The 27,855-nt window shown below is 36.8% G+C and overlaps 3 protein-coding genes across 8 annotated transcripts in view; all 3 read left to right on the top strand.

Moving 5' to 3' along the window:
• LOC123878545 (zinc finger protein 260-like) overlaps window positions 1-20,982 on the top strand; it is a 32,673-nt gene extending 11,691 nt beyond the window's left edge. The window contains exon 5 of one of the 6 annotated variants that reach the window (XM_045925774.1): window positions 19,495-20,982. In XM_045925774.1, the coding sequence (XP_045781730.1) occupies window positions 19,495-20,978 (1,484 nt within the window). In that variant the 3' untranslated portion in view covers window positions 20,979-20,982. Of the gene's footprint in view, window positions 1-2,837; window positions 4,200-6,654; window positions 7,824-12,705; window positions 14,177-15,045; window positions 16,599-16,945; window positions 18,284-19,494 lie in introns of those variants that run through there. The other 5 variants (XM_045925777.1, XM_045925778.1, XM_045925775.1 and 2 more) reach the window with 5 other exon arrangements.
• Window positions 81-24,654, top strand: LOC123878558 (gastrula zinc finger protein xFG20-1-like). Its single transcript, XM_045925834.1, has 3 exons — window positions 81-108; window positions 318-341; window positions 23,438-24,654. The coding sequence occupies exon 3, from the start codon at window positions 23,458-23,460 to the stop codon at window positions 24,652-24,654; it is 1,197 nt and encodes a 398-aa protein (XP_045781790.1). The 5' UTR covers window positions 81-108; window positions 318-341; window positions 23,438-23,457.
• LOC123878557 (zinc finger and SCAN domain-containing protein 2-like) lies at window positions 24,551-27,637 on the top strand. The gene is made up of 2 exons (XM_045925832.1): window positions 24,551-24,688; window positions 26,032-27,637. The coding sequence occupies exon 2, from the start codon at window positions 26,052-26,054 to the stop codon at window positions 27,246-27,248; it is 1,197 nt and encodes a 398-aa protein (XP_045781788.1). The 5' UTR covers window positions 24,551-24,688; window positions 26,032-26,051; the 3' UTR covers window positions 27,249-27,637.
• Window positions 27,638-27,855: the final 218 nt, after the last annotated feature.

The raw sequence follows: 27,855 nt of genomic DNA, 5'->3' as shown, positions 1-27,855 counted from the left end.
GATTTGACATACTATATTTGATTTAAAACACCGAGACACTGCATTGAGTTAGATTACTTTCTAGTAAAGTTACAACAAAATGCACAGTTGGTTGCATTTTTTGTTTAGTTTTTTGACGTGACAACGTCTTAAAATTCGATAGAGCCGGCTGCACGCACGAAAAAACATGACTCATGCGGCGTTACCTCGCTCTGAGGCGTTCCATGTAAGGCTTGAAGTGCAAGCGAGAGCGCGGAACGAGCGACAAAGAAGCACAATCGGCCTTTGTTGTCACGTTCAACTATCGTCAGTAAACCGACTTTACAGACAACCAATTTTTTTTTCTTTCAACAAAAACGACAGTAAGCTTTTGCAACGTGCCCTTTAAGTATAATCTTTAATCTACTAATTAACCCTTTAAGTATATAATCTTTCTTATCCTGGTTTCGGCAGTAAAATACTAAAATTATAAATCTTATATATTAAAACGAATCCCTATTTCCCTTGGTCACGACATAACGACTGGACCAAATTTTTGTGTATGTAATTGTGAGGATAGGGTTTCTATGAAAGATTTTTTCTGAAAATCCACGGTAAAAGACGGTTCCCGCGAGACGTGGACGAAGTCGCGGGCAACTGCTGGTTATAACATAAGTAAATTTTTGTATTGATTTACACAAAAGTCGTATCCATATTGCGTTCAATGTTTAAACTTTTCAGCATTAGAATAAGTGCCCCATTATAACATTTTAATTTTTACTATGACTTATCTGAGAACTTTTGAAAGATTTCTTATTTATAAAATACTCGAATTTTTCTGATCGCGATGTTCAAACGAATTGTACTTTAAAGCAATATCAATAACAATATTATTCACACAATAACATAAAATTAGTCGCGATCAAATAACAAAGATGGACAAAAATGCACAAAGTGTAATATCAAGATAGAGAGAGAACTGAGAAGAGAATTTATTGAAAGAAGAAAGCGAAAGAGTATTAGAAGTTAGGAAGTTTGAAAGGTAAGTGCAGTTTTGCGGTAACATTTACGAGAAATTAATATTAAAACCTATCTTATAAGATACAAAAATCTCTCTTTTAAGATTTCGACTATAATAATAATTAAGAATAAAGACGAATATCGTCGGATTTTGATTAGGCAGAAATCTACAGAAAGCACTTTGACTTCACATAATATGCTGAGATCTATATAGAGTGCACTTTAACTTTGCTCAGATTTAAGTTTTAGTTAAAACTAGAGGATGCCCGCGACTTCGTCCGCGTGGATTTAGGTTTTGATCCCGTGGGAACTGTTTGATTTTCCGGGATAAAAAGTTGCATATGTCAATTACAGGGACGTAAGCTATCTCAGTACCAAACATACAAATCGGTTAATATGTGGGTCTTTAGGAATTCCGTGGGAATTCTTTGATTTCCCGGGATAAAAGTACCGTATGTCCGTCCCCGGGATATAAGCTGACCCTGTACCAAACGTCAGAATCGATTAAACTGTTGGGCCGTGAAAAGGTAGCAGACGGACACACTTTCGCATTTTTATAATATTAGTATGGATGAGACAGATTGATGTCAGCGATATAATGCTGTCTCATTTTAACAGTGTCTTAAGTCTGGGCAAAGTCAAGGTGCACTCTATAGTTCTCAACAGTGAAATATTTTTTTTTAAATATAACTCTACTTTTCACAAGACAAATAACATTGATAGTCGAATAAAAATTCTACCATGATACATTTTTTTGGGACCAGCTGCAGTATTTTTGACTACCCGCAAAATTGGAAGTTATGAATTGTGTACACAAATGAATTAAAATAATATGGGAAAATAAAAATAGAGATTATGTTTTCCCTGCTCTCAGGCCATCAAATTCCATTTAGAAGGGAAACAAAAAGTAAATGTTCAAGAGGTCCACACGATAATAGATATTTGTGTGAAAAAAAAAAATACTAATATCAATTTTTAACTCTATAACTGTTTCCTTACACAATTCATAACATCTCATTGCGGTGACTAGGCCATTGATTGAAACACTTCAAACTTAAATCTCAATAATTTGAACTTACTTACTTCTTGATAAAAGACGAACGATAGCGTTAATATCGTTATTTTGTATGTATTTTTTAACCCCCGACCCAAAAAGAGGGGTGTTATAAGTTTGACGTGTGTATCTGTGTGTCTGTGTATCTGTGTATCTGTCTGTGGCATCGTAGCGCCTAAACGAATGAACCGATTTTAATTTACTTTTTTTTTGTTTGAAAGGTGGCTTGATCGAGAGTGTTCTTAGCTATAATCCAAAAAAATTGGTTCAGTCGTTTAAAAGTTATCAGCTATTTTCTAGTTTTCTTGTAGAAAAGAAGGTTAGATAACCCTTAGGTTCATAATATTCAAGTGTCAATTGACAAATGTCAAGCTGTCAAGATGGACGTTGCCTAGATATACATAATTATTTATTTGAAAATGATTTGTCGGGGGTGTTGAAAATTTTTAATTTACACTTGTTATTTCTGAACACCACCAGCTGTTTTAAACGTTAAGATTCGTGATCTTATTTACTTTGCATAATCTCTTTACGTATTTATATTTATATAGGATTTTAAGTATGTTGTATGTTATTAGTAAAAATAAATGTTATAAAGTGACTTGTTTACAGCGTTTTATTTTATGAACATTTTTGGACTAAAAACAACAGCGTCACATAAATTATACAAACCTAACCTAACAAACTTAAACTGAAAAAAAAAAAAACAGAAAATAGAGCTCGCCCGTCCGTGAAGATAACATAGCAGAACTTAAAGACGCGAGAATGGACGAAGATAATTCAGATGTGCTCGTTTCTGTTGTAGGAACGGATGGCGGGCCCAAGCGAAACAAAAAGAAAAAGAAATCGGACGTAAGCGCGACGCCCGAGCGAATTGAGCATAGAGTGAACCTCACGTCCATTCTCCAGTACTCCAACGCGAGTCCGTTCAGAGACAAGACCATGAGAGGGTTCTCCTGTCTCTACTGCGCGAAGCACTTCCCGTCGATCGAAGAACTGCGGGCCCATACCGCGCAGCAGTCGGAGAAGGACAAAATCAACTCCATGCTCGACTACAAACTTAGCTACAACCCAATCAAACTGGACATAACCGATTTGAGTTGCAGCGTTTGCGACAAACCCATGAGAGACCTCAACGATTTGAAAGACCATTTGGTCTCCGTGCATAACAAAACGATTTACAAAAACATAAAAGACATCATCCTCCCGTTTAGACTCGAGGACGGACAGAACTTCACGTGCGTCATATGCTCAGTAATCCACATGTCCTTCAAAAACTTGTACCACCACATGAGCAGCCATTACAGGAACTATTGCTGCAAGAAATGCGGTGCCGGGTACATCACTATCGCGGCGTTGAGGAAGCACGGGAAAACACATTACCAAGGCAACTTCCCATGTGATTACTGCGATAAAAGCTATACATCGCTCACAAAGAAACGTAATCATGAAAAAGGTGTTCACATGATGGGATGGCTGAGGAATAAGTGTCCACATTGCCCGGAGATATTCGTTAGCTACTACGACCGGAGCGAGCATCTGGTGAAAGTACACGATAAAGCACCAGTGGTCTACCCTTGCAACGCGTGCAACAAGACATACAAAAAGAAGTTCGAGTTGAACAGGCATATAAAACACCACCATTTGCAACAGAGAAGCTTTCTTTGCGACAAATGTAACGCGAAGTTCTTCTCCAAACGTGGCCTCGTCGATCATATGACGCGTCACACTGGCGCGGAGAATTGCTCGTGCGACGTTTGTGGGAAGAGTTTTTCTAGAATACGTACCTTAAAAGAACATATGAGGTTACACGAGGACGATAAGAGGTTCCAATGCGAGGTCTGTAAGAAGGCTTTCATGCAAAAGAGCAGTTTGAAGAGTCATGTCAAGTTGCACCAAGACGATCTCGACATATTCAAGGAGTTCGACGATGTCAAACATCTGATTGACGATAGAGAGATGACGCTTAAACAAATTGCAGCAGAGAATAAAAAGAAAGCGATGGCTGAGAAAATGAAGAATCAATTTCCATAGGTTTTACTTAGTTTAACTGAAATCTAAATTGACGAGACTTAACAGAGCTTAACTTTTAGACCCTCGATAGCTCAATGGTTGAGGGGCGGACTGAATTCTGAAAGGTTGGCGGTTCAAATCTAACCCGTTGCACTATTGTCGTACCCACTCCTAGCACAAGCTTTACGCTTAGTTGGAGGGGAAAGGGGGGAATATTAGTCATGCTAATGTTCTTTTTGTTTTTTTTTTTAAATTGCGTCCGCTGGGAACTTTAGGATAGTTTCTTTTAATTCTGTCAATTTAGTTTTGGTACCAATTTCAATATTAAGATTCTCTTGAGCTTAAAAGTATGTGAGACATCATAAGCAGAATAGTAGATGAATCATTATTTCCTTTTAAGAATTTTATTTTAATTGGACTTATATTATGAAATATTAATTTTTATACTGAACTATGAAAATCACAGAATTCATTTCGGGCTAGGATAAGGCACGATAAAATTCTTCTATATAATAATATATAAAATATCTGAAATTGTATGTGTGTAACATACAATTTCAGATATTTTTGCACATTTTGTAATTAATTCACGATGACAGATTTTAGCGCTTAAAATTTTGTCGCGAAGACAAAAATTGATGATTCATGTCTAAAGCGTACTTAACTTTGCTTAGGCTTGATGCAGATAAAACAATACAGATTTATGTCGACATGATATGTAAGTATCTTTTGAACTGTGTCTTGTGTATAGGAGATCTGTACTAGAACGTACTTTGACTTTGCTCAGATTTAAGCTTCAGTTAAAACAAGATGGTTTTATGTCAGCAATATAGCGCTGTCTCGTTTTAACAGTGACTCAAGTCTAAGCAAAGTCAAAGTGCGCTCTAAAGATCTCAACATCTGAGCAAAGTCAAAATATGCTCAATAGGTCTCAGGCTGAGATTGATAGAGCGCACTTTGACTTAGCTCTGACTTAAGAGGGGTCTCTCCGTCAGTCGCTCCATACAAACGTGTAGTTGGTCTCTCATTGGAATACTAACCAATCATACTCAACGGAATTTTGTAGAAACGTTCCGGGAACTAATATCTATGCCTGTGTTTTTCCAGATCTCCGTTAAAATATTCGGTTTCAAAGTTGCGCGGTCTTAAAAATTCACAAACAAATCTTTGAGCCCCTGTAATTTTAAAACTACATATTTTTTGAAAAATCTAAAACACCACAGGCACAGATATTAGCTTCTAGAATATGTCTGCAAAATTTCATGGACTTTGGTTGCTTAATATTCAAATGAAATTGGGACTACGATTGTATGGAGTAAGTAACGGAGAGAGCCCTGTTAAGACACTGTTAGAACGAGACAGCGTTATATCGCTGATATAAATCTGTCTCTTTTTAAGTGAACGCTCAATAGATCTCAGCCTCAGCCTATTTAGTACAGAATGATAATAATTGTATTTATGATTAAAATGTAGTTAGTAAAGCACATTGAAAACAAATTACATACTTTCCAATATATATTTTAAAATTAATTTTACCTTAATTTGACGATAAGTATTCATTTTGTATATTATATTTATGAAAATGAAGGGTTATGTATTTATCTTGGATATAATCGTTTTTTTTTTTTTTTTAATAAAGAGCTGAACAAGAATTTGCTGTTTTTAATTATGAACACAAACATTTTTTTTAATACAGTAACATTTTATTTAGTTTTAATGGATTTTATGACTAAAGATTTTTCAGAACATTTAAAAAAATAGCAAGTTGGATTAAGATTAAATTTCTTCAACGATTCATGTTAGTAAGAAAAGGCCAGGTTTCTCTTATAGCATTTAATTATTTATTTTAAATCCCTACATAGCCTAATTACGTAATAAGATATTTTGGAAACTTAGAGTAAATCTGTTGATAGTGACTACCGCCGGTTGAAATGCACGTACACAAACACATGAGAAGGACACGGGCCTAGCACTATCTATTTTTAACCCCTGACCCAAAAGTTTGACATGTGTATCTGTGTATCTGTCTGTGGCACCGTAGCTCCTAAACTAATGAACCGATTTTAATTTAGTTTTTTTTTTGTTTGAAAGGTGGCTTGATCGAGAGTGTTAGCTATAATCCAAGAAATTCGGTTCAGCCGTTTGAAAGTTATCAGCTCTTTTCTAGTTGCTGTAACCTTCACTTTCGAGGGTGTTATAAATTTTCTAATTTACACTTGTGACAGCTACGATCATCTCTGGTTTATTGACACTCGCTGTTGGCTTAAATGAACAGTTAAATTCAGCCAATCACATCAATTGCGATTGTGATATTCACAAGGGAGGCTATTTTAAATTTTCAAGCTTTTGTTGTAGTAGGATAAATACCTGGATTTAGGGTTAGGTCACTGGTGCGTTCTGGATTGTTCTATTGACGTATTTCCACAGGCAGTCTTCTGAGCTCTGAGTTCCTTTAGCATTTCAACACTTTAAGATTGTTTTTAGGTTAAATATATAATAATAACTTATAATATATGGCGTGTACAGTTGTCTAGACAATTTTCAATAGAAGAATTAATACGTTGAATATACCAAAGAACGGCGTGTCACTGGTTGTTTTTCTTTTATAGGCCTCACCGGAGCCCGGAAAAAAAGAAAAGCGGCCGTCACGGACGAGCCCGGGCCCGCTGAGACCGAGCCGTACGATAGTTTAATATACCGCGAAAAGCATCCGCCAGAGATGCAGAAACAGTGGCATAATCTGACTACCCTCCTAAAGTACTCTAACGCGACCCCTTTCAAGGACAGAAATGACGCGGGATACGTCTGCGCCTATTGCTTTAAAACCTTTCCAGACCCTAACCTACTAAGACATCACACGCACTACGACCACGCTAAAGAAAAACCCACATACAAAATCGGATCAGGAATGAGCAGTTTCGTAGCCTTCTTAGACATAGTAGACTTAAAATGCATCATCTGTGATCTCCCAATGGAAAACATAACTTCACTGAGCGAGCATCTAGTCAAACAACACGACAAGAAGTATTACTTAGGTATAACCGATTACTTCCAGCCATTCAAACTTACCATCGAACAGCAAATAAGTTGCTGCTTGTGCCCCGAAGTGTTCCACAACATGAAACTCTTGATGCAACACATGAATGTCCACTACAGGAACTTTATATGCACAATCTGCGGTGCGGGATTCGTGAACAGCTTTCGGCTGAATAGGCACGAAACTACGCACGGAAAGAAGAAATCGAGCTTCCCATGTAAACATTGTGGTATGATTTTTCCCGCTGAGTCGAAGAAAAAGGCGCATGTCAACACTGAGCACAAAGGTATCGCTGGTGATAGCGTATGCCAAATATGCAAAGCCAGGTTCAAGAATTACTACCAAAAGACAAGGCACATGATGCAAGAGCATAAAGTCGAAGGCATTAAATGTGATAAATGCGATAAAAAGTTCAATTTGAAGTCGAATTTAATGCTCCACATACGAAGCGTTCATTTAAAGGAACGACCGTACGAATGTTCAGTGTGTAGCATGGGGTTCTTTATAAAAAGACACATGCTTGGCCATTACATGGCCACACACACCAACGAGAGGAAATTCAAGTGTGACGTGTGTGGCAAGGCGTATGCCACTCAGAACAGTAGAAGGAAACATATGAAAAAGAATCATGGGATTTCTAAAAACACTATGATGGTTCAGAGTGTGCCAAAGTGATTTCTTTAGTTTTAGGCTTTGGATGTTGTATAAGTCCAGTATCCAGTATGAGATTTTGTTGTGATGTGTAATAAATTATTGATTGAAGTATAATTTTAATTTTATTTAACACTAGTGATGCCCGCGACATCGTCCGCGTGGATTTTTTCTTAAAAACCCCGTGGGAACTCTTTGATTTTCCGGGATAACAAGTTGCTGTCAATTTCCGGGACGCAAGTTATCTCTGTTCCAAATTTCATATAAATAAGTTAAACTGATGGGCCTATAAGAATCCCTTGGGAACTCTTTAATCTTCCGGGATTAAAAGTAGTCTATGTCCGTCCCCGGGATGTAAGCTAACTCAAATACCGAATTTCATCAAAATTGATTAAACTGTTGGGCCGTGAAAAGGTAGCAGACAGACAGACAGACAGACACACTATCGCATTTATAATATTTTTTTTAGTTTATAAAGATTGCTAGAATTCTCTAAGGACCTAGATATTGTAATATCTAAATCGGAGTTATTAAAGGTACAGACCTGACTAGTAGCGTTATGGAAGGATTTGTTGAGTTTGTTCATCGTTAAACGAGTAAACTAAACGTTACTTATAATAACGTCTTATAACGATGTTAATATCCGTTAGTCTTTAAAATTCTCAGTTTACTTGAAGTTAAAATCGTGCGACAGAATCAAATATAATAAGCATAATATACAATACACGTTGAAGAAGTCATGTAAAGAAAATATATGTAATTAAGTTGAATATTTTAATTCATTCAAATTCAAATTCAAATTATTTTTATTCAATTAAACTTTTACAAGTGCTTTTGAATCGTCAAAATAATCTACCACTGGTTCGGAATGCTGTTCCTACCGAGAAGAACCAGCAAGAAACTCGGCGGTTGCTCTTTTCAAATGTACAATTTACAATAATATGCCATACTGTATACAAGCAATTGCAGCGCCGTGTATTGCTGGAGCGCATCAAATCCAAGCTTTTTTGTCATTTACATAATCTTCGATTGTATAATAAGCTTTTTTCAGGAGCATACTTTTAATAGATTTTTTAAACTTGTGTAAAGGCAAGTCTAAAATTGATTGTGGAATTTTATTATAAAATATTACACTCATTCCCACAAACGATTTTCCAACTTTCCTGAGGCGGAGCGTAGGATATGCGAGCCTATCACGGTTTCTAGTTTGCCGGTCGTGGAAATCACCGATTTTTTTGTAACTATGAATGTTTTGTCGTACAAAAATTATATTAGCGTAAATATATTGAGAAGCTACTGTAAGAATACCTATTTCCTTAAATTTCTCTCGTAGGGAATCGCGCGGTTTTAAATTATAGATTGCGCGTATTGCCCTTTTTTGTAATACGAAAATTTTTCCAATATCTGCCGCTTTACCCCATAGTAAGATTCCGTAAGACATAATACTGTGAAAATAGGCAAAATATACAATTTTTGCAGTTTCCACATCAGTTATCTGTCGAATCTTTCTAACAGCGTAAGCAGCAGAGCTGAGTTTACCAGCAAGTGTTGATATATGGGCGTTCCATTGAAGCTTTGCATCTAAAGTTATCCCTAGGAACACGGTAGTTTCTTCTACTTTCAACATATCATTATTTACCATTAAATTAAAATCATTTGCCGTCTTAGTATTGGGCAATGCGAATTCGACACACTTAGTTTTCTTTGCATTTAAAAGCAAATTATTAACAGTAAACCAATGAGTAACCTGCGATATGGTTCTATTTACATCGTCAAAATTATTATAATTTCTATCGACTTTAAAAATCAAAGACGTATCATCAGCAAATAGTACAATATCGCAATTATTTTGGACGAAATATGGTAAATCGTTTATATATACCAAAAACATGAAGGGACCTAAGATAGAGCCTTGTGGAACACCCATTAGTGAGGCTGATCCGGATGACTTCACATCATTTACACATACAGTTTGTATACGATCACTGAGGTAGGACGCAATGAGACTAAGCGCAGAGTCTTTGATTCCATAGTGGTTCAATTTAGCCAAGAGAGTCTCATGCGAAACGCAATCGAATGCTTTAGACAAATCACAGAAAATTCCAATAGCATTCTGTGAGTTCTCCCATGCATCGAATATATGCTTTAAAAGCATTGCGCCCGCATCGATTGTTGATCGACCTTTAGTAAAACCATACTGCTCCGAATGAAGTAATTTATTCAGATTAAAGTGCTGGAGCAGTTGGTTGAGCATAATTTTTTCAAATATCTTGCTAAAAGTCGGTAAAATTGAAATTGGCCTGTAATTATTTGGGTCAGTTTTACTACCCGATTTAAAAAGAGGAATTAATTTACTGTATTTCATAAGATCTGGAAAGGATCCTGAATCTACGGACTCATTAAAGATTAGAGCAAGATATGGAGCAACAATATCAATAATATTGCTGATTACTTTTACTGAAATTCCCCATAGGTCTCGGGTTTTTGTGTACTGTAGCGATTTGAATACTTTAACAATATCATATGGGGTAACGTGTTCAAATTTAAATAATACACTGCACTCAGAAACATTGCTCCTTAGAAGAGTGTAGGCTTCCGTTGGCGACGAGTTAAGGGAACTGGTAGTGGTAACTGGAATGTTTCGAAAAAAGTCCTCAAATACGTTTGCTATTTCTAAGTCGGAGTCAGTAATATGGTTGTTAATTTTAAGTTCCAATTTATTATTTTCCACTTTACGTTTCCCAGTTTCATCTGTGATGATATCCCAAGCTGCTTTGATTTTATTATCAGAATTAATAATTTTCTGTTTTATGTGAATTGACTTAGCTTGTATGCAAACATTTCTAAATAATTTTGAATAATTTCTTACATACTGAACAAATGTTGGAGTATAATTATATTGCTTTTCTGCATACAAGTCAAACAGCTTGTTCCTACTTTTATAAATGCCAGCAGTAGCCCACTCACTAAATTTAAGATTTTTAAACAATCTTTTTTCTATGACTTTAAAAATACAATTAAATTGGGAGTTTATACAGCTAAAAAAAGCTTTATAGAGTTCATCCGGACCACCCTGTGTAAGGTCAATTGTAGGTAAAGTAGATAAAATATTGAGTTTGAATTGCCTTACTTTTTTGGTGGTGACTGGCCTATACTTTATAACTTTTGTTATATTTTGTTGAGAGCTGGGAACAGATATCATTTGTCCACAGTGGTCGGATCTAAGAGTGGTGATAATGGATTTTTTAACAATTTTACAATCACCAAAAATGTTATCAATACAAGTAGCTGAAGTTGAAGTTACACGTGTGGGCTCAACAAAAATGTTTTCTAAATTAAAACTTTTAAATAAGTTAAGTAATCTGTCTGTAAAGGAGGTGTGAAGTAAAATATCAATATTAAAGTCTCCACAAATCAATATTTTTTTTGATGACCTACATATCCGCCTCAGTGCCTCCTCCATGACGTCCTCAAACAGAGAAAAGTCACCCGAAGGAGGTCGGTATGCGCAAACTATAATATATCGCTCCAGCTCAACACAGGACAGCTCAATAGTGCGTTCAACCGAAAGATTAAGAATGTCTTTTCGTTCCTTGTAATTAATGTTGTTGCGGGTTATTATCATAGATCCTCCGCGAATAGCCTTCTTTCTTGTGAACGCACTTGACAATGAATAATTTCCAAGATTGACAATTAATTGATAACTATTGAGCCAATGCTCAGTAAGGCATAGAATATCGATATCTAATTTTTTTATAAAAAGTTCAATTTCATATTCTTTTCCAGACAAGCCCTGTATATTTTGGTGTACAAGATTAATCATACATTGCTTGTCTGTTGTGTTACTACTTGATTTAAAAATTTTACCATCCTTGCCGGTGAGGCTCTGTATGTTTTGATGTACAGTATTCATTTTACAGAGCTCCTCCGTTGTCTTACTATCTAGTTTAAACAAGCAATAGGGTTCCTAATAGTACATAAACCATTGCTTGAGTCAATAATTGAAATATTAGTACTGGAAGTACTCGAGTCAATACAGAAAATATTAGTACTAGACGTACGGTTTGTAAAAGAGTCAAGAGACTTTGTTACAACACTTGTAACTGAATCATTTAAATTATATGCTAATAGTGAAGCAATATGCATCTTGCATCTCTTTGGAAGATGCATACTGTCACCGGTCAATCTAAACTTATTAGTAAAACTATTAATATCAAAGTAAGAAATAGCTTCGCTATAATATTTTGTCAGATTATACATTTTCAAATTTAATGTATGTATATTCTCATTTTGTTGTTTATTAAATGTACCAGAATAAGGAAAGGCATTGCTTCTCTCTGTAGGAATTAAGACGGAACTGATCTGATGACACTTCCATTAAAAATTGGAACTTGTCAGTTTACATTAAGGAACAAATTTTAATATCCAGCAATAAATTTTTATTATCTTTTAAAATATTTTTTCTTTAATGTAATCTATTAAGGTTAAATTTTTTAATGGAAAAACTTCACTTGTGGCCGCATAATTCTTTAAATCAATTCCGTTTGTGGTTTTCTATACACTTAATATTAATTCATAGTATTAGTAGTTTTCTTAAGCAAAATAAATATTGAGGCTGTATAGCGCTATAATTTAATATACAGATCGCTCCGCAATACTAAACGACTTCTGAACTTACTTATACGTCAAAACTTGGTGGATTTAAAAAAAAGCTAAAAACTCAATTGATAAAATAAACAAAACACAGTTGCAGAGCAGAATACACTTAAAATTCTTTCACATGTAAGATCAAAATAATTTCAATCAAAAGAAATTATCTCCAATAAATATTCGTATTTAATATCATTGTTTATTAAAATGGTCACATTTTTATAGACAATGTTTGAAACTGGATGTCCCATGAAACTTTTGTTTAAAAACCACAGAAGGTGTGTATAACTTGAGATTTTTAACCTACTACTTTTCTTTGTAGGTGGCAAGAGCAACCTGAAAGTAGAAGTAGTAGTGAAACAAGAACCGGTCTCAGATAACGACGAAGTCCTAGTAACCATAGAATACGATCCGAAAAACCAAGAACCAGTAAAAGCGGAATCCAAAATCCCAACAAATGTTATGGCACATGGTTCTAACCAAGCACGAGTTAAACCAGTACCGATTATAAAGAAACGTTATATGTCAGATAAAACAACTAAAAGCGACGGCGCAGCAGAGCTAGTCAAACATCTGAAAAATATTAGAACGATTATGTTGCACTCGACCGCAACCCCTATCAGACATTACGACGGAGCCGGCTACGTATGCATGCTATGCCCGAAACTTTATCCAACAGTCCCCGATTTGAAAGAACACGTTCTAGAAGAACACGACGAAATAGACAAGTCGTCGTGCATGGAAGGTTATACTTCGAGAAATTTTCTCGTCAAATTGGATATAACGAATTTGTACTGCCTCATATGTTACAACAAAATCGATAGCCTTGAAAATTTGATGGACCATTTGGCAACCGAGCACAAGAAAGTTATACACACCGATATCCCGAACCATATTCTTCCATTCAAATTCGCGGATAACAAATTCAATTGCCTGTACTGTCCAAAAGTCTTCGAGCACTTCAAACATGTACAAGAACACATGAATATACACTATACGAATTACGTTTGCGACATTTGTAACTCCACTTACGTCAACAAACAGTTGCTCAATAGACATGCTCTAAAACATAGGACAGGGGAATTCAAATGTAGCCAGTGCCCGAAAATTTACAGTACAAATCGGAAGAGGTTGGATCATGAGAAGTTCATTCATAACGAGGGACTCGGCAAGAGAAATAAATGCGCCCATTGCGACGCCAGATTCGCTAGCTACGCTAAGAAGCGTTCTCATATGGTCGAAGAGCATGGCGTTGAACCACTATCCATTAAATGCGAATATTGCAACAGGACCTTTAACACCAGAGCTCGATGGTATAACCATAAAAAGAGGCATCATGCTGAGTTGAAACACCCGTGTATCCACTGTGAATTGAAGTTCCCCACGAAGGTTGATTTGGAACGGCACATGGAGACGCATGCGTCGATCAAGGAGTACAAATGCGACGTCTGCCACAAGGCCTACTCTAGGAAGTACACTCTACGCAACCATATGAATATACATGACAACGTCAGGCATTATAAGTGCGAGTATTGCTCGTCAAGCTTCGTCCAAAAGTGGACGTGGAAAGTCCACATGAAAAATATCCACAAGATCATCGTAACTTGAATTCTTATTATTGATAGGCTGATACTGCCCGACTTCGTTCTAGACCATTAGGAACTATTAGGATTTAAATACATACGGATCTTTTCCTTTATCTATTAGTAATTAAGATTTGTATAAAATATGCTCAGCATTTTTTGACGTGACAACGTCTTATAATTCGATAGAGCCGGCTGCACGCACGAAAAAACATGACTCATGCGGCGTTACCTCGCTCTGAGGCGTTCCATGTAAGGCTTGAAGTGCAAGCGAGAGCGCGGAACGAGCGACAAAGAAGCACTATCGGCCTTTGTTGTCACGTTCAACTATCGTCAGTAAACCAACTTTACAGACAACCAATTTTTTTTTGATATTAGATAAACGATTAGACAGACTTTGATTTTATTTATTAATGTGTGTCCATTAAGTAATCGGTTAATAGCAGTACGATTTTAATAAAATAAAACATTGTTTTTCTATATTTTGGTATATTGTAATTAAAAAATTTAGAAACAAGACTAAGATAACGATAAGATAAGTTTGTTTCTTAGTCATGGAAATTGTCATCATTATCATTATTGATGCGGACTGCTACTTATCAAGTATTATGTTAAGACTGTTTAAAGCTATAGCCAGTAGCGTATTATTTACTTATTACTAAAACCTTAATTTTATACTACCCGCATATTTTATATTAATTATGCAATCGACGATTTACGACTTAAACTAACTTTTAAACTAAATTCTTAAGATAGTTTCAATATTTTTACTTAATACTAATTAGAAAATATTAGTGTTTTCCTGTATCTCAAATAATTTTCAATTAATAAATTTAATATTAAGCATATATCTACTTTCTTTTTTGATTCCCAAAGTAACCTTTCACTATAGTAAAGTTACAGAATACTGTTTATACAAATTTCAAGACAAAATGTTTTTAAAGAATCCGATTTTCGAAACAAATCTGGGAACAAGAAGCCAAAACAACTTTGCAAGCTTATCTTAAGTTAGTACGACAACTACATCAAGTTATAATTGTTTCGAAGAAACGTTAAAATTTCCCAATTTTTCTTTGTAGGTAATCAACCAGTCCATATCATGAAAGTGAAAGTGAAAGATGAAATAAAATACGAAGCGAACGCTAAAGAGGAGAAATATAAAGCCGTGACGCAACGGCAAGGCCGACAGAGAAGCGAAATGTTGAGCAAACATTTGATCAATGCGAGAGAAATATTCACGTGGTCCAACGCGACGCCTATACGGACCCAAAGTGACGCGGGCTATTCCTGTTGTTACTGTGCCTTCATATACAAAGACCCGGCCGACTTGAAGAAGCACACCAAAGACACCCACAAAGGCATAGAGGACTCCAACTTCAATAAAAAACGAGATTTAACCGCCTTCTGTGTCAAAACCGACATCACAGACTTGCAATGCCTTATCTGCCGTCAGCCCATTGAAAACATTGACGTTCTGATCAACCATCTGAAGAACGTCCACAAAAAAAGACTGTTCACAGACATAAAAAACCATTTCATACCGTTCAAATTCGACACAAACAACCTTCGGTGTTGCATATGTTTCAATCAGTTCCAGAAATTCAAAGTGCTGTTGGAACATATGAACAGCCATACGCGAAATTTCGTTTGCGAAAAGTGTGACGCTGGGTTTATTAACCAGAAAAGTTTGCGGGTGCACCAGGATCAGCACGCAGAAGGGAAGTTCAAGTGTGCGTTGTGCGCGGATGTGTTCAGTACTTTAGCTAAGCGGAAATTACATGTGATATCTGCTCATAAGCCGGCCAAATTTAGGAACAGATGTAGAATCTGTGACGAACTGTTTAAAGGGTACCACCAGAAGTTGAAGCATATGCGTGAAGTTCATCAAGTGCAGAAGATGCATAAGTGTAGTGCGTGCGAACGGATTTTCGCCACTCGGAAATTGTACAGCATCCACATGCAAAGAGATCACTTGATGGAGAGACGACACAAATGTTTAGTATGCGATAAAAGCTTCTTTGCGTCGACTTGCTTGAAAGAGCATATGAAAGTGCATACTGGCAAAAGGGACTTTCAGTGCGATGTGTGCTTGAAACGTTATGGGAGGAAGAGTACGTTGCGCGAACATATGAGGATCCATGCGGATGACAGGCGGTTTAAGTGCGAGTGTTGTGGGCAGGCGTTCGTTCAGAAGTGCAGTTGGCGGGGGCATATGCGTGCCAAACATGGGCAGGACTGTTGAAATAGCAGGACTAGTGAATTTGAAAGCACAGCGTGACAATTGCAATCACGTCTGATTGGCTGACGCTTCCTATTGGTTAAAATGCACAGCTTTTATTGCGATTGCAACAATGTGATAATCATCTTCATTGCTAATGGAAGAGTTTTGCTGTAGTAACTATAGTATGCGACAGGTTGGGATAGCAACCGGGGTAGGGACGCCCCGCACACCCGCACAATCCCCGTTCTAACCCGGTGAGGGTAGCGTGGGTGATGTGTGTGCGTGCGGGGTGTCCCCCCCACCTCATACCCCGATCGCCATCCGACCTGTCGCGTACTATAATATAGTATGCATAATATTATGTACATGAGAAAAGTTAGTTATGTTTTATTGTATGGGCACATTTTTAGATAATTTGTTTCGGTATCTTTTAAATGAACGATAATTTAAATTATATTGCGATTTTACTTATTTTCTAAGGTTCGGTTTCCACTAAATTATGGTCAAATAAAGAAACTACATAGGTACATACATGAACTGTGAATTTTTTTTTCACTTTGTTTTGGGCAGTCGGTCTTGTGATAGAATGATATTCGTAACGATTTCAAACAATACAGCTAAAAATACTGAAGATTCTTTACAATAAAGAAATTGCACGAAGACACCTGCCTGCATACAATAGGAATTCCTAATCTGTAATAAATTTAATATTAGTAAATGGAATACGAAAGTACAGTAATAATTCCTTTTGTTTGTAGGTGGTCGTCAGTTTAACGCGAAAAAAGAGATAACTATCACATTGGACAGGAATACGGTAACTAAAAATAAAAAAAGGAAAGGAATTGTTAAACCCGAGTTTGTGGATATTGATGATAAACTGGAAAGTAAAAATAGGAAAACGAAAGAGAATAGCGAAGCGCCTTTACGGGAACTTCTTAAACACGGTAACAATTTGAAGGTTGTGTTGGAGAATTCTAATGCAACGCCTATACGGTATCACATAGGCAGTGGATACGTTTGTTGTTTCTGCACGAACCAATATCCCGATCCAGCCGATCTAAAGGAGCATACCTTGAATACCCACGACTCCAAAGATAGACATCTTTACATGAAGAAACAATCCCCGTACGGTTTCATCCTAAAAGTTGATATCACAAAATTAAAATGTAAACTATGCGACGTCAGCATCGAAACACTGCAAGAGTTATTCGACCATTTGCAGAACATCCATAAAAAGATCATTTACACGGACGTGAAGAATCAAATAGTACCTTTCAAATTCGACGACGATCAAATCAAATGCGTCATATGCGCACTCGTTTTTGGCAAATTCAAAAGCCTGCAGGAACACATGAACACCCATTACAGAAATTACGTTTGCGATGTATGCTACGCTGGGTGTATCAATCGTAAAATTTTATCAAGACACATGATCTCACATAAAACCGGCTCCTTCAAATGTGATGAGTGTACGAAGGTTTTTAACTCGGCCGAGAAGAAAAGATTGCACGAGTACGCAGTTCACAAGAATGGGAGTCTACGCAGCAAATGCAGACTCTGTGAAGAGAGATTTAATACAAATCATAAGAGAGACAAGCACATGACGAAAGTGCATGGTGTGCCACCGGTGATCAGGAAATGTATGGCCTGTGAGAAAACGTTTACAAGCCAAAATGCATTAAGGGTCCACAATAAGCGAGACCATTTGATGGAGCGACGGAATCGATGCACAGAATGCAGCATGAGTTTCTACAACCGCTTCCAATTGAAGACTCACATGTTGAAACATACGGGCAGGAAGGATTTTCAATGCGAGTTTTGCTTGAAGACCTATGGGAGGTTGTATACGTTGAAGGAACATATGCGCATACACACGGATGATAGACGGTTCAAGTGCGAACACTGCGGGCGCGCTTTCTTCCAAAAGTGCAGTTTGAGAGGTCACATGCGTGCTATACATGGGGAGATAGACACATAAAAATATTGTTTGATTGAAGCAGGCGTTATATTACGGAAGTCCATTATACGGGGTGTTTGGTAATAAGTATGTAATGACGACACGTACTCATGCTACTTTGATCTGATAAATACAATGCTGAAGTTGCATAGAAAATTATAAAAAAAAATATGTCAAAGTTTTCATGACCCTAATGTGCCCTAACTCACTGAGATCGTTGGCTGAGATCGTTGGCTATCTTTAAATAGGCGGAGCCAACATCTCAGTGAGTTAGGGCATGTTAGGGTCATTTCAGTCATCAAATTTTGACATTAAAAAAAATTGTATTGAAATTTTTATAATTCTATTTCGTCATTATACTTCAGCAATGTATTTATCAGATCAAAGTACCATGGGTACGTGTCGTCATTATAATATACTAATTAGTTAATTACCAAACATCCTGTATAATGATGATTTTATGTATGTTGTCAAAACTCTTATCCTTTCTTTACTTTTAATTACAAAATCAGTTTTACTACAAAGCGAAGGTCGAGTAGGTGAAGCTGAATGAAGGGCGCTGGGCGACGCAGTGAGTCTTCTGGTTTTGACCATTTAGAAATTCTATGGGTTGTACAGATAAGATTGCGTGGAAGCTGGGGGCTTAGATTTAAAATCATTTTTAACCTGTGTAGCCGAGCTTAGCTCCCAATTAAACACATCTGCAAAAGTTACATTCAAAATCAAAAAATTTTTTTTTATAAAATTAAAATTTACTTTTGAGTCTACCACTGGTTTTGTTATATATGAAACTGTTGCTGTTAATGCTAAAAATATAAACTCCTATCGAATTGCTCGTTGCCGTGTGAAACGAAATCATTCTTGCCAGCACAAATTTAAAGTTCCATAAATTTTTCATTTGTTGTGATATATTAATAATTCTATCATATTTTTGTTATATTTTACTTAATTTTTTATGATTAATTTGAAAAATTGAAAGCTTCTCTATTATAGATTTAGCTAAACGCTCATGAACTAAATTACTGTCGTTAACGTGGTAGGGTACTGTGCTAGAGCCTCAGGTACAAACTCGGATGGCCACTTAGACATATTTGGAGATATTTACGGAATACGGAACCCTAAAACATTCGATATAATAATCAATTAGACGAGTACTCTCCTATTCTCATTCAAGCATATTGCATGTAAGTCGTAATAGAGAAAATACATAACTTTTAATTCTATTGATATTATTGTATGGGCGTGATGAAATAAAATGAATGTACAGTATCTAAGTAAATGAGAAAAAAGCATCGAAATTAAAATGTTAGTAAAAGTCGATGAAAGTAATTATATCGTTTTGTTTTGTAGGTAATCATCAGTTGTTCATCAAAAGTGAAATAATCGACGATGCCAAGAAGAAAAAAACTAAAAATAAAGTCAAGAAGACGGTTAAATCCAAAAAAAGTAAAACCGATATAGCTAAGATGCCCAAGACTATAATATTGAAAGGGCTCACTGAAATGATTCAAGGAGTCTCTCTGATTCCGGATAAAACCGGTAAAATTAAATTGCCTAACGCAACTATATTAAAAGGACTCTCCGAAACTATTAAAAGAACCGCTTCAAATGCAGATGATAAAACCACTATAGTTAAACTACCAAAAGGGAAAGGATCTTCTAGAACGATTAAACTACCCGCAGCAATTTCAGGAAATATGGCCGCTTTACCTAAAATGCCTAACATCACTATAAAAAAGATTGAAAATCCTGCTACTATTCCCGAAAAAGACAAGCATTACAACAATTTTGAAGTTGTATTAGCGCATTCTACTGCAACACCGATTAGAAGTCACGATGGATTTAATTACACGTGCTGCTTTTGTAAAGATCACTATGAAAACCCAGCTGATTTGAAAGCTCATACATTGATGACTCACAATAGTAGCCGTGAAAGACGAGGCTACATGAAGAAACAGACCTCAAGTGGTTACGCACTCAAGCTTGATATAACACAGTTGAAGTGTAAAGAATGCGACCAAAGCATTGACACGTTGGAAGGACTATTTGACCATTTGCAAAACGAGCACAAAAAACTTATCTACACAGATGTTAAAAACCAGATCATTCCATTCAAATTTGGCGATGAAGAACTCCATTGTGCGATGTGTCCCCTCGTTTACAACAAATTCAAAATGCTCCTGGAACACATGCACACGCATTACAGAAATTACGTATGTGAAGTATGCGACTTTGGATGCATAAATCGGAGAGCAATGCTATCCCACAAGGAATCCCACAAAACAGGATCATTTGAATGCGGCAAGTGCAATAAAGTTTTCGAAACCCATCAGAGAAGGAGAACGCATTTAAACGCTGTCCACAAATTTAAAAATATGCCTAACAAGTGCGGGGTATGCAATGAAAGATTTAAAAGCAGCCCGATGAAGGATCAGCATATGATAACAGTCCACGGAATGTCGCCAGTGATTCGGAAGTGTTTGGCTTGCGAGAAAACCTTCACAAGCCAAAACGCTTTACGGATACACACCAAGAAGTATCATCTACTGGAAAGGAATCACAAGTGCACAGAGTGCGAAATGAGTTTTTTTACTGGCGAACAGTTGAAATTCCACATGCTGAAGCATACGGGGAGGAAAGATTTCCAGTGTGATGTTTGCTTGAAGTGGTTCACGAGGAAGAGGGTTTTGAGTGAGCACATGCGCATTCATAACAACGACAGGCGGTTCACGTGTCTGCAGTGCGGTCGGGGGTTCGTGCAGAAGTGCAGCTGGAGAGGGCATATGCGTTCTGTGCATGGAGAGATAGATGATAGGCTAATGCCTACGTCATAAGTTGTCTATGGACACACAATACTGTCAATATCTTTTTGGGATAGTGATGCGTATAAAATGAGAGTAGGATTGGGTGCGCATTGAGTTTTAGGGCTCCGTATTCCAAAAGGAACCTTTATAGGACAACTTTACTATCTGTCAAGCCCCGTTAAGGGAATCAAAACCTATAGAGTACTTCCTGTTGACCTAGAATCATGATTGTCAGGTAGCAATGTCTTAACTCTTACATCACAAGTAAACAAGTGTAATTTAAAAATTTATGACACCCCCGACAAGTGAAAGTTACAGTAACTAGAAAGGAGCTGATAACTTTCAAACGGCTGAACCGATTTTCTTGGATTACAGCTAAGAACACTCGATCAAGCCACCTTTCTAACAAAATAAATTCAATTAAAATCGGTTCATTCGTTTAGGCGCTACGACGCCACAGACAGATACACAGATACACACATCAAACTTATAACACCCTTCTTTTTGGGTCGGGGGTTAAAAAGGAACCTTTATAGGACCACTTTACTATCTGTCAAGCCCCGTTAAGGGAATCAAAACCTGTAGGGTACTTCCCGTTGACCTAGAATCATGATTGTCAGGTAGCAATGTCTTAACTCTTACATCACAAGTAAACAAGTGTAAGTTAAAAATTTATGACACCCCCGACAAGTGAAAGTTACAGTAACTAGAAAAGAGCTTGACAACTTTCAAACGGCTGAACCGATTTTCTTGGATTATAGCTAAGAACACTCTCGATCAAGCCACCTTTCTAACAAAATAAACTAAATTAAAATCGGTTTATTCGTTTAGGCGCTACGATGCCACAGATAGATACACAGATACACACGTCAAACTTATAACACCCCTCTTTTTGGGTCGAGGGTTAAAAAAGTAACCTTTATAGGACCACTTTACTATTATCAAGCCTCATCAAGGGAATCAAAAAGGGAATTTGTGGTTAGATACGTCACAAAAAGTGTTGTTATTTATACAAGGGGACGGAACCCTTCGTATGCGAGTCTGACTCGCGCTTGACTGTCTTTTCTTCTTCATTTGAGCGTTCATTATTTATAGCAATAGAAGTAATATTAGAAAGAAATAATTGAATGCTAGGTGAAGCCTGCGACTTCGTCCTCGTAAGTTTTGGTTTTTTTTTAAAAACCGTCGGAACTTTTTGATTTTCTGCACCAAATTTCGTCAAAATCGGTTAAATGGATGTGACGTAAAAAGCTAGTAGACAGATACACTTTCGTATTTATAATATTGAATGTAACAAAAATGCCCTGTACATTCTATAAGTTTAATAAATCACACTAATATTATAAAGGCGAAAGTTTGTGTGTATGTATGGTATGTGTGTATATGTGTGTGTATGTTTGTTACTCCTTCACGCAAAAACTGTTGGACGGATTTGCTGACTGGAACTTTAGAGTGGAGATAGATTATACCCTGGATTAGCACATAGGCTACTTTTTATCCCAGAAAATCATAGAGTTCCCACGGGATTTTTAAAAAACTTACATCCACGCAAACGTCGTGGATCATTGTCGTCGTGGAACATCGCGGGCATCAGCTAGTATAAATTAATTAGTGCGAAATCATTGTAAATAAATTCTTCGAACGATGCGTTCTGTCTGTAGGTTTATGATAAAGGGCCTGGAGTCACTTTGGACAAAGTAAGCGTAATTTTAGATGTGCACTTTCAACTATAGAATAAGCGTATTTATAAATCATGATAGAAATATATTTAAAAATTACTGTTGCCTAATTTAATATTTAATGATGTAACCTAGTTTATATTCTGACCTTTTAAATAAAAAATCTTTTAAGGTTAAACGTTTTTTTTTTACAATTTCAAACCATTCCTGCTTAAAAACAAATCCCTTATTCGTAGTGCGCTTCAAACAAACGTACAGTACGGCAACGGGTCGAGATGGCAATCGGCAGCGGCGTGCAGTTCATAGAGGCACGAAAGCGCCAATTATAATCTGGGTATCATTAAAACAAGAGTGAATAGTCGCTTTCTAGGCAAACGCGTACCATCTGAGGCTATACCATCATTTCCCATCAGGTGTGATCGTGATCAAACGAGCGCCTTTAGTAAATAAATGAATAAAAACGATAGTTAAACAAGTGTAAATTAAAAATTTATAACACCCCCGACAAGTGAAGGTTACTGCAACTAGAAAAGAGCTGATAACTTTCAAACGGCTGACCCGATTTTCTTGGATTATAGCTAAGAACACTGTCAATCAAGCCACTTTTTAAACAAAAAAAAAACGAAATTAAAATCGGTTCATTAGTTTAGGAGCTACGATGCCACAGACAGATACACAGATACACAGAAACACTTGTCAAACTTATAACACCCCTCTTTTTGGGTCGGGGGTTAAAAATCATTATAATGTGTCGTTAAAAAGAGCAACAAGCATATTTCAAATTCAATCAAAAGTACGTTTTCTTTATAGGTGCCCACACCAAGTTGATCATGAAAGAGGAAAAATTCGACGATGGCAAGATAGTCAGTTATTTTACCATTGAAGTCGATGAGTCGCGTAATGAAAGTGAAACCGCGGTAGTCACAACTTCGGAAAGAAAAACGACAATACTCCATGAAATACACAAACATCACAACAATTTTGAAGTTTTAGCGGCGTCTTCGAATGCAACGCCGATTCGTAGCCACAACGGGCTGTTCTATACGTGTTGCTTCTGTGCGGATAAGTACACAAATCCAGCGGATTTGAAAACTCATACACTGACGAAGCATGATACCAGCGAGGATAGACGCAAGTTCATGAGGAAACAGGACTCGGCAAATTACGTACTCAAGCTTGATATTACGCAGTTGAAATGCAGAATGTGCGATAAGAGCATTGAAACATTAGAGGAATTACTAGACCACGTGCAAAATGAGCACAAAATGTTTCTCTATACGGATATAAAGAATAATATTTTTCCATTGAAATTTGGCGGTGAAAAGCTTCAGTGTGCTATGTGCCCTCTCTTCTTCAAGAAATACAGAGTTCTCGTAGAACATATGCACTCACATTATAGACATTACGAATGTGAACTTTGCGACTTTGGGTGTATCAATCGGAAAACGTTATTAACCCACAAAGGATCACATAAAACAGGCTCCTTCGAGTGTAGCGTGTGCAATAAAATTTTCGTCACCCAACAGAAGTTGCAACAGCATTTTTATGCAATGCACAAACACAAAAGCTTGGTCATGAAATGCGCGATTTGCAATGAGAGATTTAAAAGTAGCGTCATAAAGGAAAGGCACATGGTCGCCAAGCATGGGATGACGCCTGAAATCTATAAGTGTCTAGCCTGCGAGAAAACCTTTACAACCCCTAACGCCTTACAGGCACACACGAGAAGAATTCACCTGATCGATAGAAGATATCAATGTAAGGAATGCGAAAGGAATTTCTTTTCTGGAGTAGAGTTGAAATATCATATGGCGACGCACACAGGCAAGAGGGAGTTCCAGTGTGACCTTTGCTTGAAATGGTTCACCAGAAAATGCGGCTTATATCAACACATGCATATCCATGCAAACGACAAACGGTTTACATGTACGCACTGTGGGCGAGCGTTTATACACAGAAACAGTTGGCGTGCACATGTGCGTTCTACACATGGCGAGATAGCTTATAACGCAACATATGTTCACTAACTTGAAGAACATGCTGTCAATTTTACTTATAAATGTAGGTGTAGTAAAATTTAAAGCAAAAAAATTCAAAAATAAAATAAAAACCGACCTCAATAACCACAAACACTAACAAGTGTAAATTAAAAATTTATAACACAACCGACAAGTGAAGGTTACAGTAACTAGAAAAGAGCTGATAACTTTCAAACGGCTGAACCGATTTTCTTGGATTATACCTAAGAACACTCTCGATCAAGCCGCCACCTTTCCAATAAAAAAAAACTAAATTAAAATCGGTTCATTAGTTTAGGAGCTGCGATGCCACAGACAGATTTTTTTTCCTTACCATAAAGCTCCGTTATATAATGGCAGCTTTATTGCTCTATCAGATCTGGGGTTATTTGAGGATCAGTAGGCCAATAGGTCGGCGTACCAGTACTGATCATGTCACATCTCAGGTCTTTAATCGCACTCAACAATTCTTTTCCTTTTGTTGTTGTTAGTCTAGAGCTCCAGAAAATATTTTTGTCAATCACGCTAATATTATAAAGGAGAAAGTTTGTATGTGTGTGTGTGTGTGTGTATGTTTGTTACTCCTTCACGCAAAAACTACTGGACGGATTTGGCTGAAATTCGGATTGAAGATAGACAATATCCTCGATTAGCACATAGGCTACTTTTTATCCCGGAAAACCAAAGAGTTCCCACGGGATTTCGAAAAACCTAAATTCACGCGGACGAAGTCGCGGGCGTCAGCTAGTCAAGTATAAATCTGTGTCCATATTGTCTCAAGAATCTTATGTATTCGTACAGACAGATACACACGTCAAACTTATAACACCCGTCTCTTTAATTTTCCTACTTTTATTTCAATTAAATTTTATATTAATTTTTTATCAATTATTATTTGAAGCTTTATCTCTTAGAAACTATATTTTAAAGCTTTATTGCCAATTACATTTAAGATTTTCTATTTTTGAATATCATTTAGAGATTTGCACAGAACTAGATTATCTTTTGTGTACATACTATATTCGGTAGTAAATTATTTTTACTTTTTAGTGTTAGTGGGTTATTTAAAGTCGGTTTTTATATTGTTTTCAAAATTTTTATTTCACTATTTTTAGTATTCACTGTATTAAAATATGCTATGCCTGGTTAAAAACCTACTGTTTACTAAGCTATCACACTAATCGCAAGCAATTTACTCTTGTCCATTGAGGAGTTCTGTTCTCCATCTCCGAAGATATTCATCAGATATTCACCAAACCAAAATAGGACCACCTCTGAAGTATGAGCTACCAAACAAAAAACGAATTATTAAATTCGGTTCATATTTGGCAGAGAAATCGCGTAACAAGTACAAAATACAAATTCAAAAGTACCTTTTCTTTATAGGTGACCAAACCCAGTTGATCATGAAAGAGAGAAAACTCGACGATGGCAAGACTTTAAGTTACTTTACTATTGAGGTCGACGAGTCGTGTAATGATAACGAAACCCCTATAGTCAAAACTCCAGAAAGAAAAACGACATTACTTCGTGAAATACACAAACATCACAACAATTTTGAAGTTTTAGCGGCCTCTTCGAATGCAACGCCGATTCGTAGCCACAACGGGCTGTTCTATACGTGCTGCTTCTGTGCGGATAAGTACACAAATCCAGCGGATTTGAAAACTCATACACTGACGAGGCATGATTCCAGCGAGGATAGACGCAAGTTCATGAGGAAACAACACTCGCCCAACTATGTACTCAAGCTTGATATTACGCAGTTGACATGTAGAATGTGTGACAAGAGCATTGAAACATTAGAGGAATTACTAGACCACGTGCAAAATGAGCACAAAATGTTTCTCTATACGGATATAAAGAATAATATTTTTCCATTGAAATTTGGCGGTGAAAAGCTTCAGTGTGCGATATGTCATCTCGATTTCCAAAAATACAAAGTTCTGATAGAACATATGCATTCGCATTATAGAAATTACGAATGTGAAGTTTGCGGATTCGGGTGTATTAATCGGAAAACATTGTTCACCCACAAAGGATCACATAAAACAGGCTCCTTCGAGTGTAGCACATGTAATAAAATGTTTGTCACCCAGCAGAAGTTACAACAGCATTTTTACGCAATTCACAAACATAAAAGCTTGGTCGTGAAATGTCCGATTTGTGATGAGAGATTTAAAAGCAGCGTTATAAAGGACAGACACATGGTCGCCGTACATGATATGACGCCTGAAATCCATAAGTGTTTAGCCTGCGAAAAAACTTTCACAACCCCTAACGCCTTAAACTCACACACCAGAAGAATTCATCTAGTGGACAAGAGATATCCATGCACGGAATGCGAAATGACCTTCTTTTCTGGAGTAGAGTTGACATATCACATGGCGAAGCACACGGGCAAGAAGGAGTTTCAATGTGACATTTGCTCTAAACGGTTCAGTAGAAAATGCGGGCTGTTTCTACATATGCACATCCATACAAACGTCAAACGGTTTACATGTACGCACTGTGGGCGAGCGTTCGTACACAGGAACAGTTGGCGGGCACATGTGCGTTCTACACATGGCGAGGTAGCGTATAACGCAACATTTGTAAAATAATAATTTGAATAAGTTGATGAACAAGCGGGCAATTAGTTGATTCGTTGGTATAAGCTTACGATTCTTTTGACTTTTCATGTTCGAGACAAGTTAGTTAGATAAAATAGGGCAATAGACTTCAAACCGACAAAGATACTGTAGTGTGTTGAAGTTACATTTAATGATAACTGGTAGTGATTTTTTAGGGTTCCGTATCTCAAAAGGAAAAAAGGAACCCTTATAGGATCACTTCATTGTCTGTCTGTCTGTCAGTCTTAGGGTACTTCCTTTTGATTTAGAATCATGAAAGGCAGGTAGACATGTCTTTAAGCACAAGAATCCGATAACCGTGAATTTGTGGTTACATCACAAAAAGAAAAACAAGAGTGAATAGGCATCTTCTAGGTAAACGCGTCCCATCGTAGGCCACATTATCACTTTCCATCAGGTGTGATTGTGGTCAAGCGATTACGTTTAACGAATAAAAAACAAAAAAAAAAATAGTTATTACTTACTATTATAAAATTAGTGTTCACGACCAAAAAATAATCAGTTTACTAAATCACATCATAGATGGCTCTGTCCGTTATTGGCTTGCAGTGTTCTACAGTGGTTGGACCAATACCTT

This window comes from Maniola jurtina, chromosome 26 (genome assembly GCF_905333055.1).
Source record: "Maniola jurtina chromosome 26, ilManJurt1.1, whole genome shotgun sequence".
NCBI lineage: Eukaryota > Metazoa > Arthropoda > Insecta > Lepidoptera > Nymphalidae > Maniola > Maniola jurtina.
This window is presented reverse-complemented; position numbering and strand designations above follow the sequence as displayed.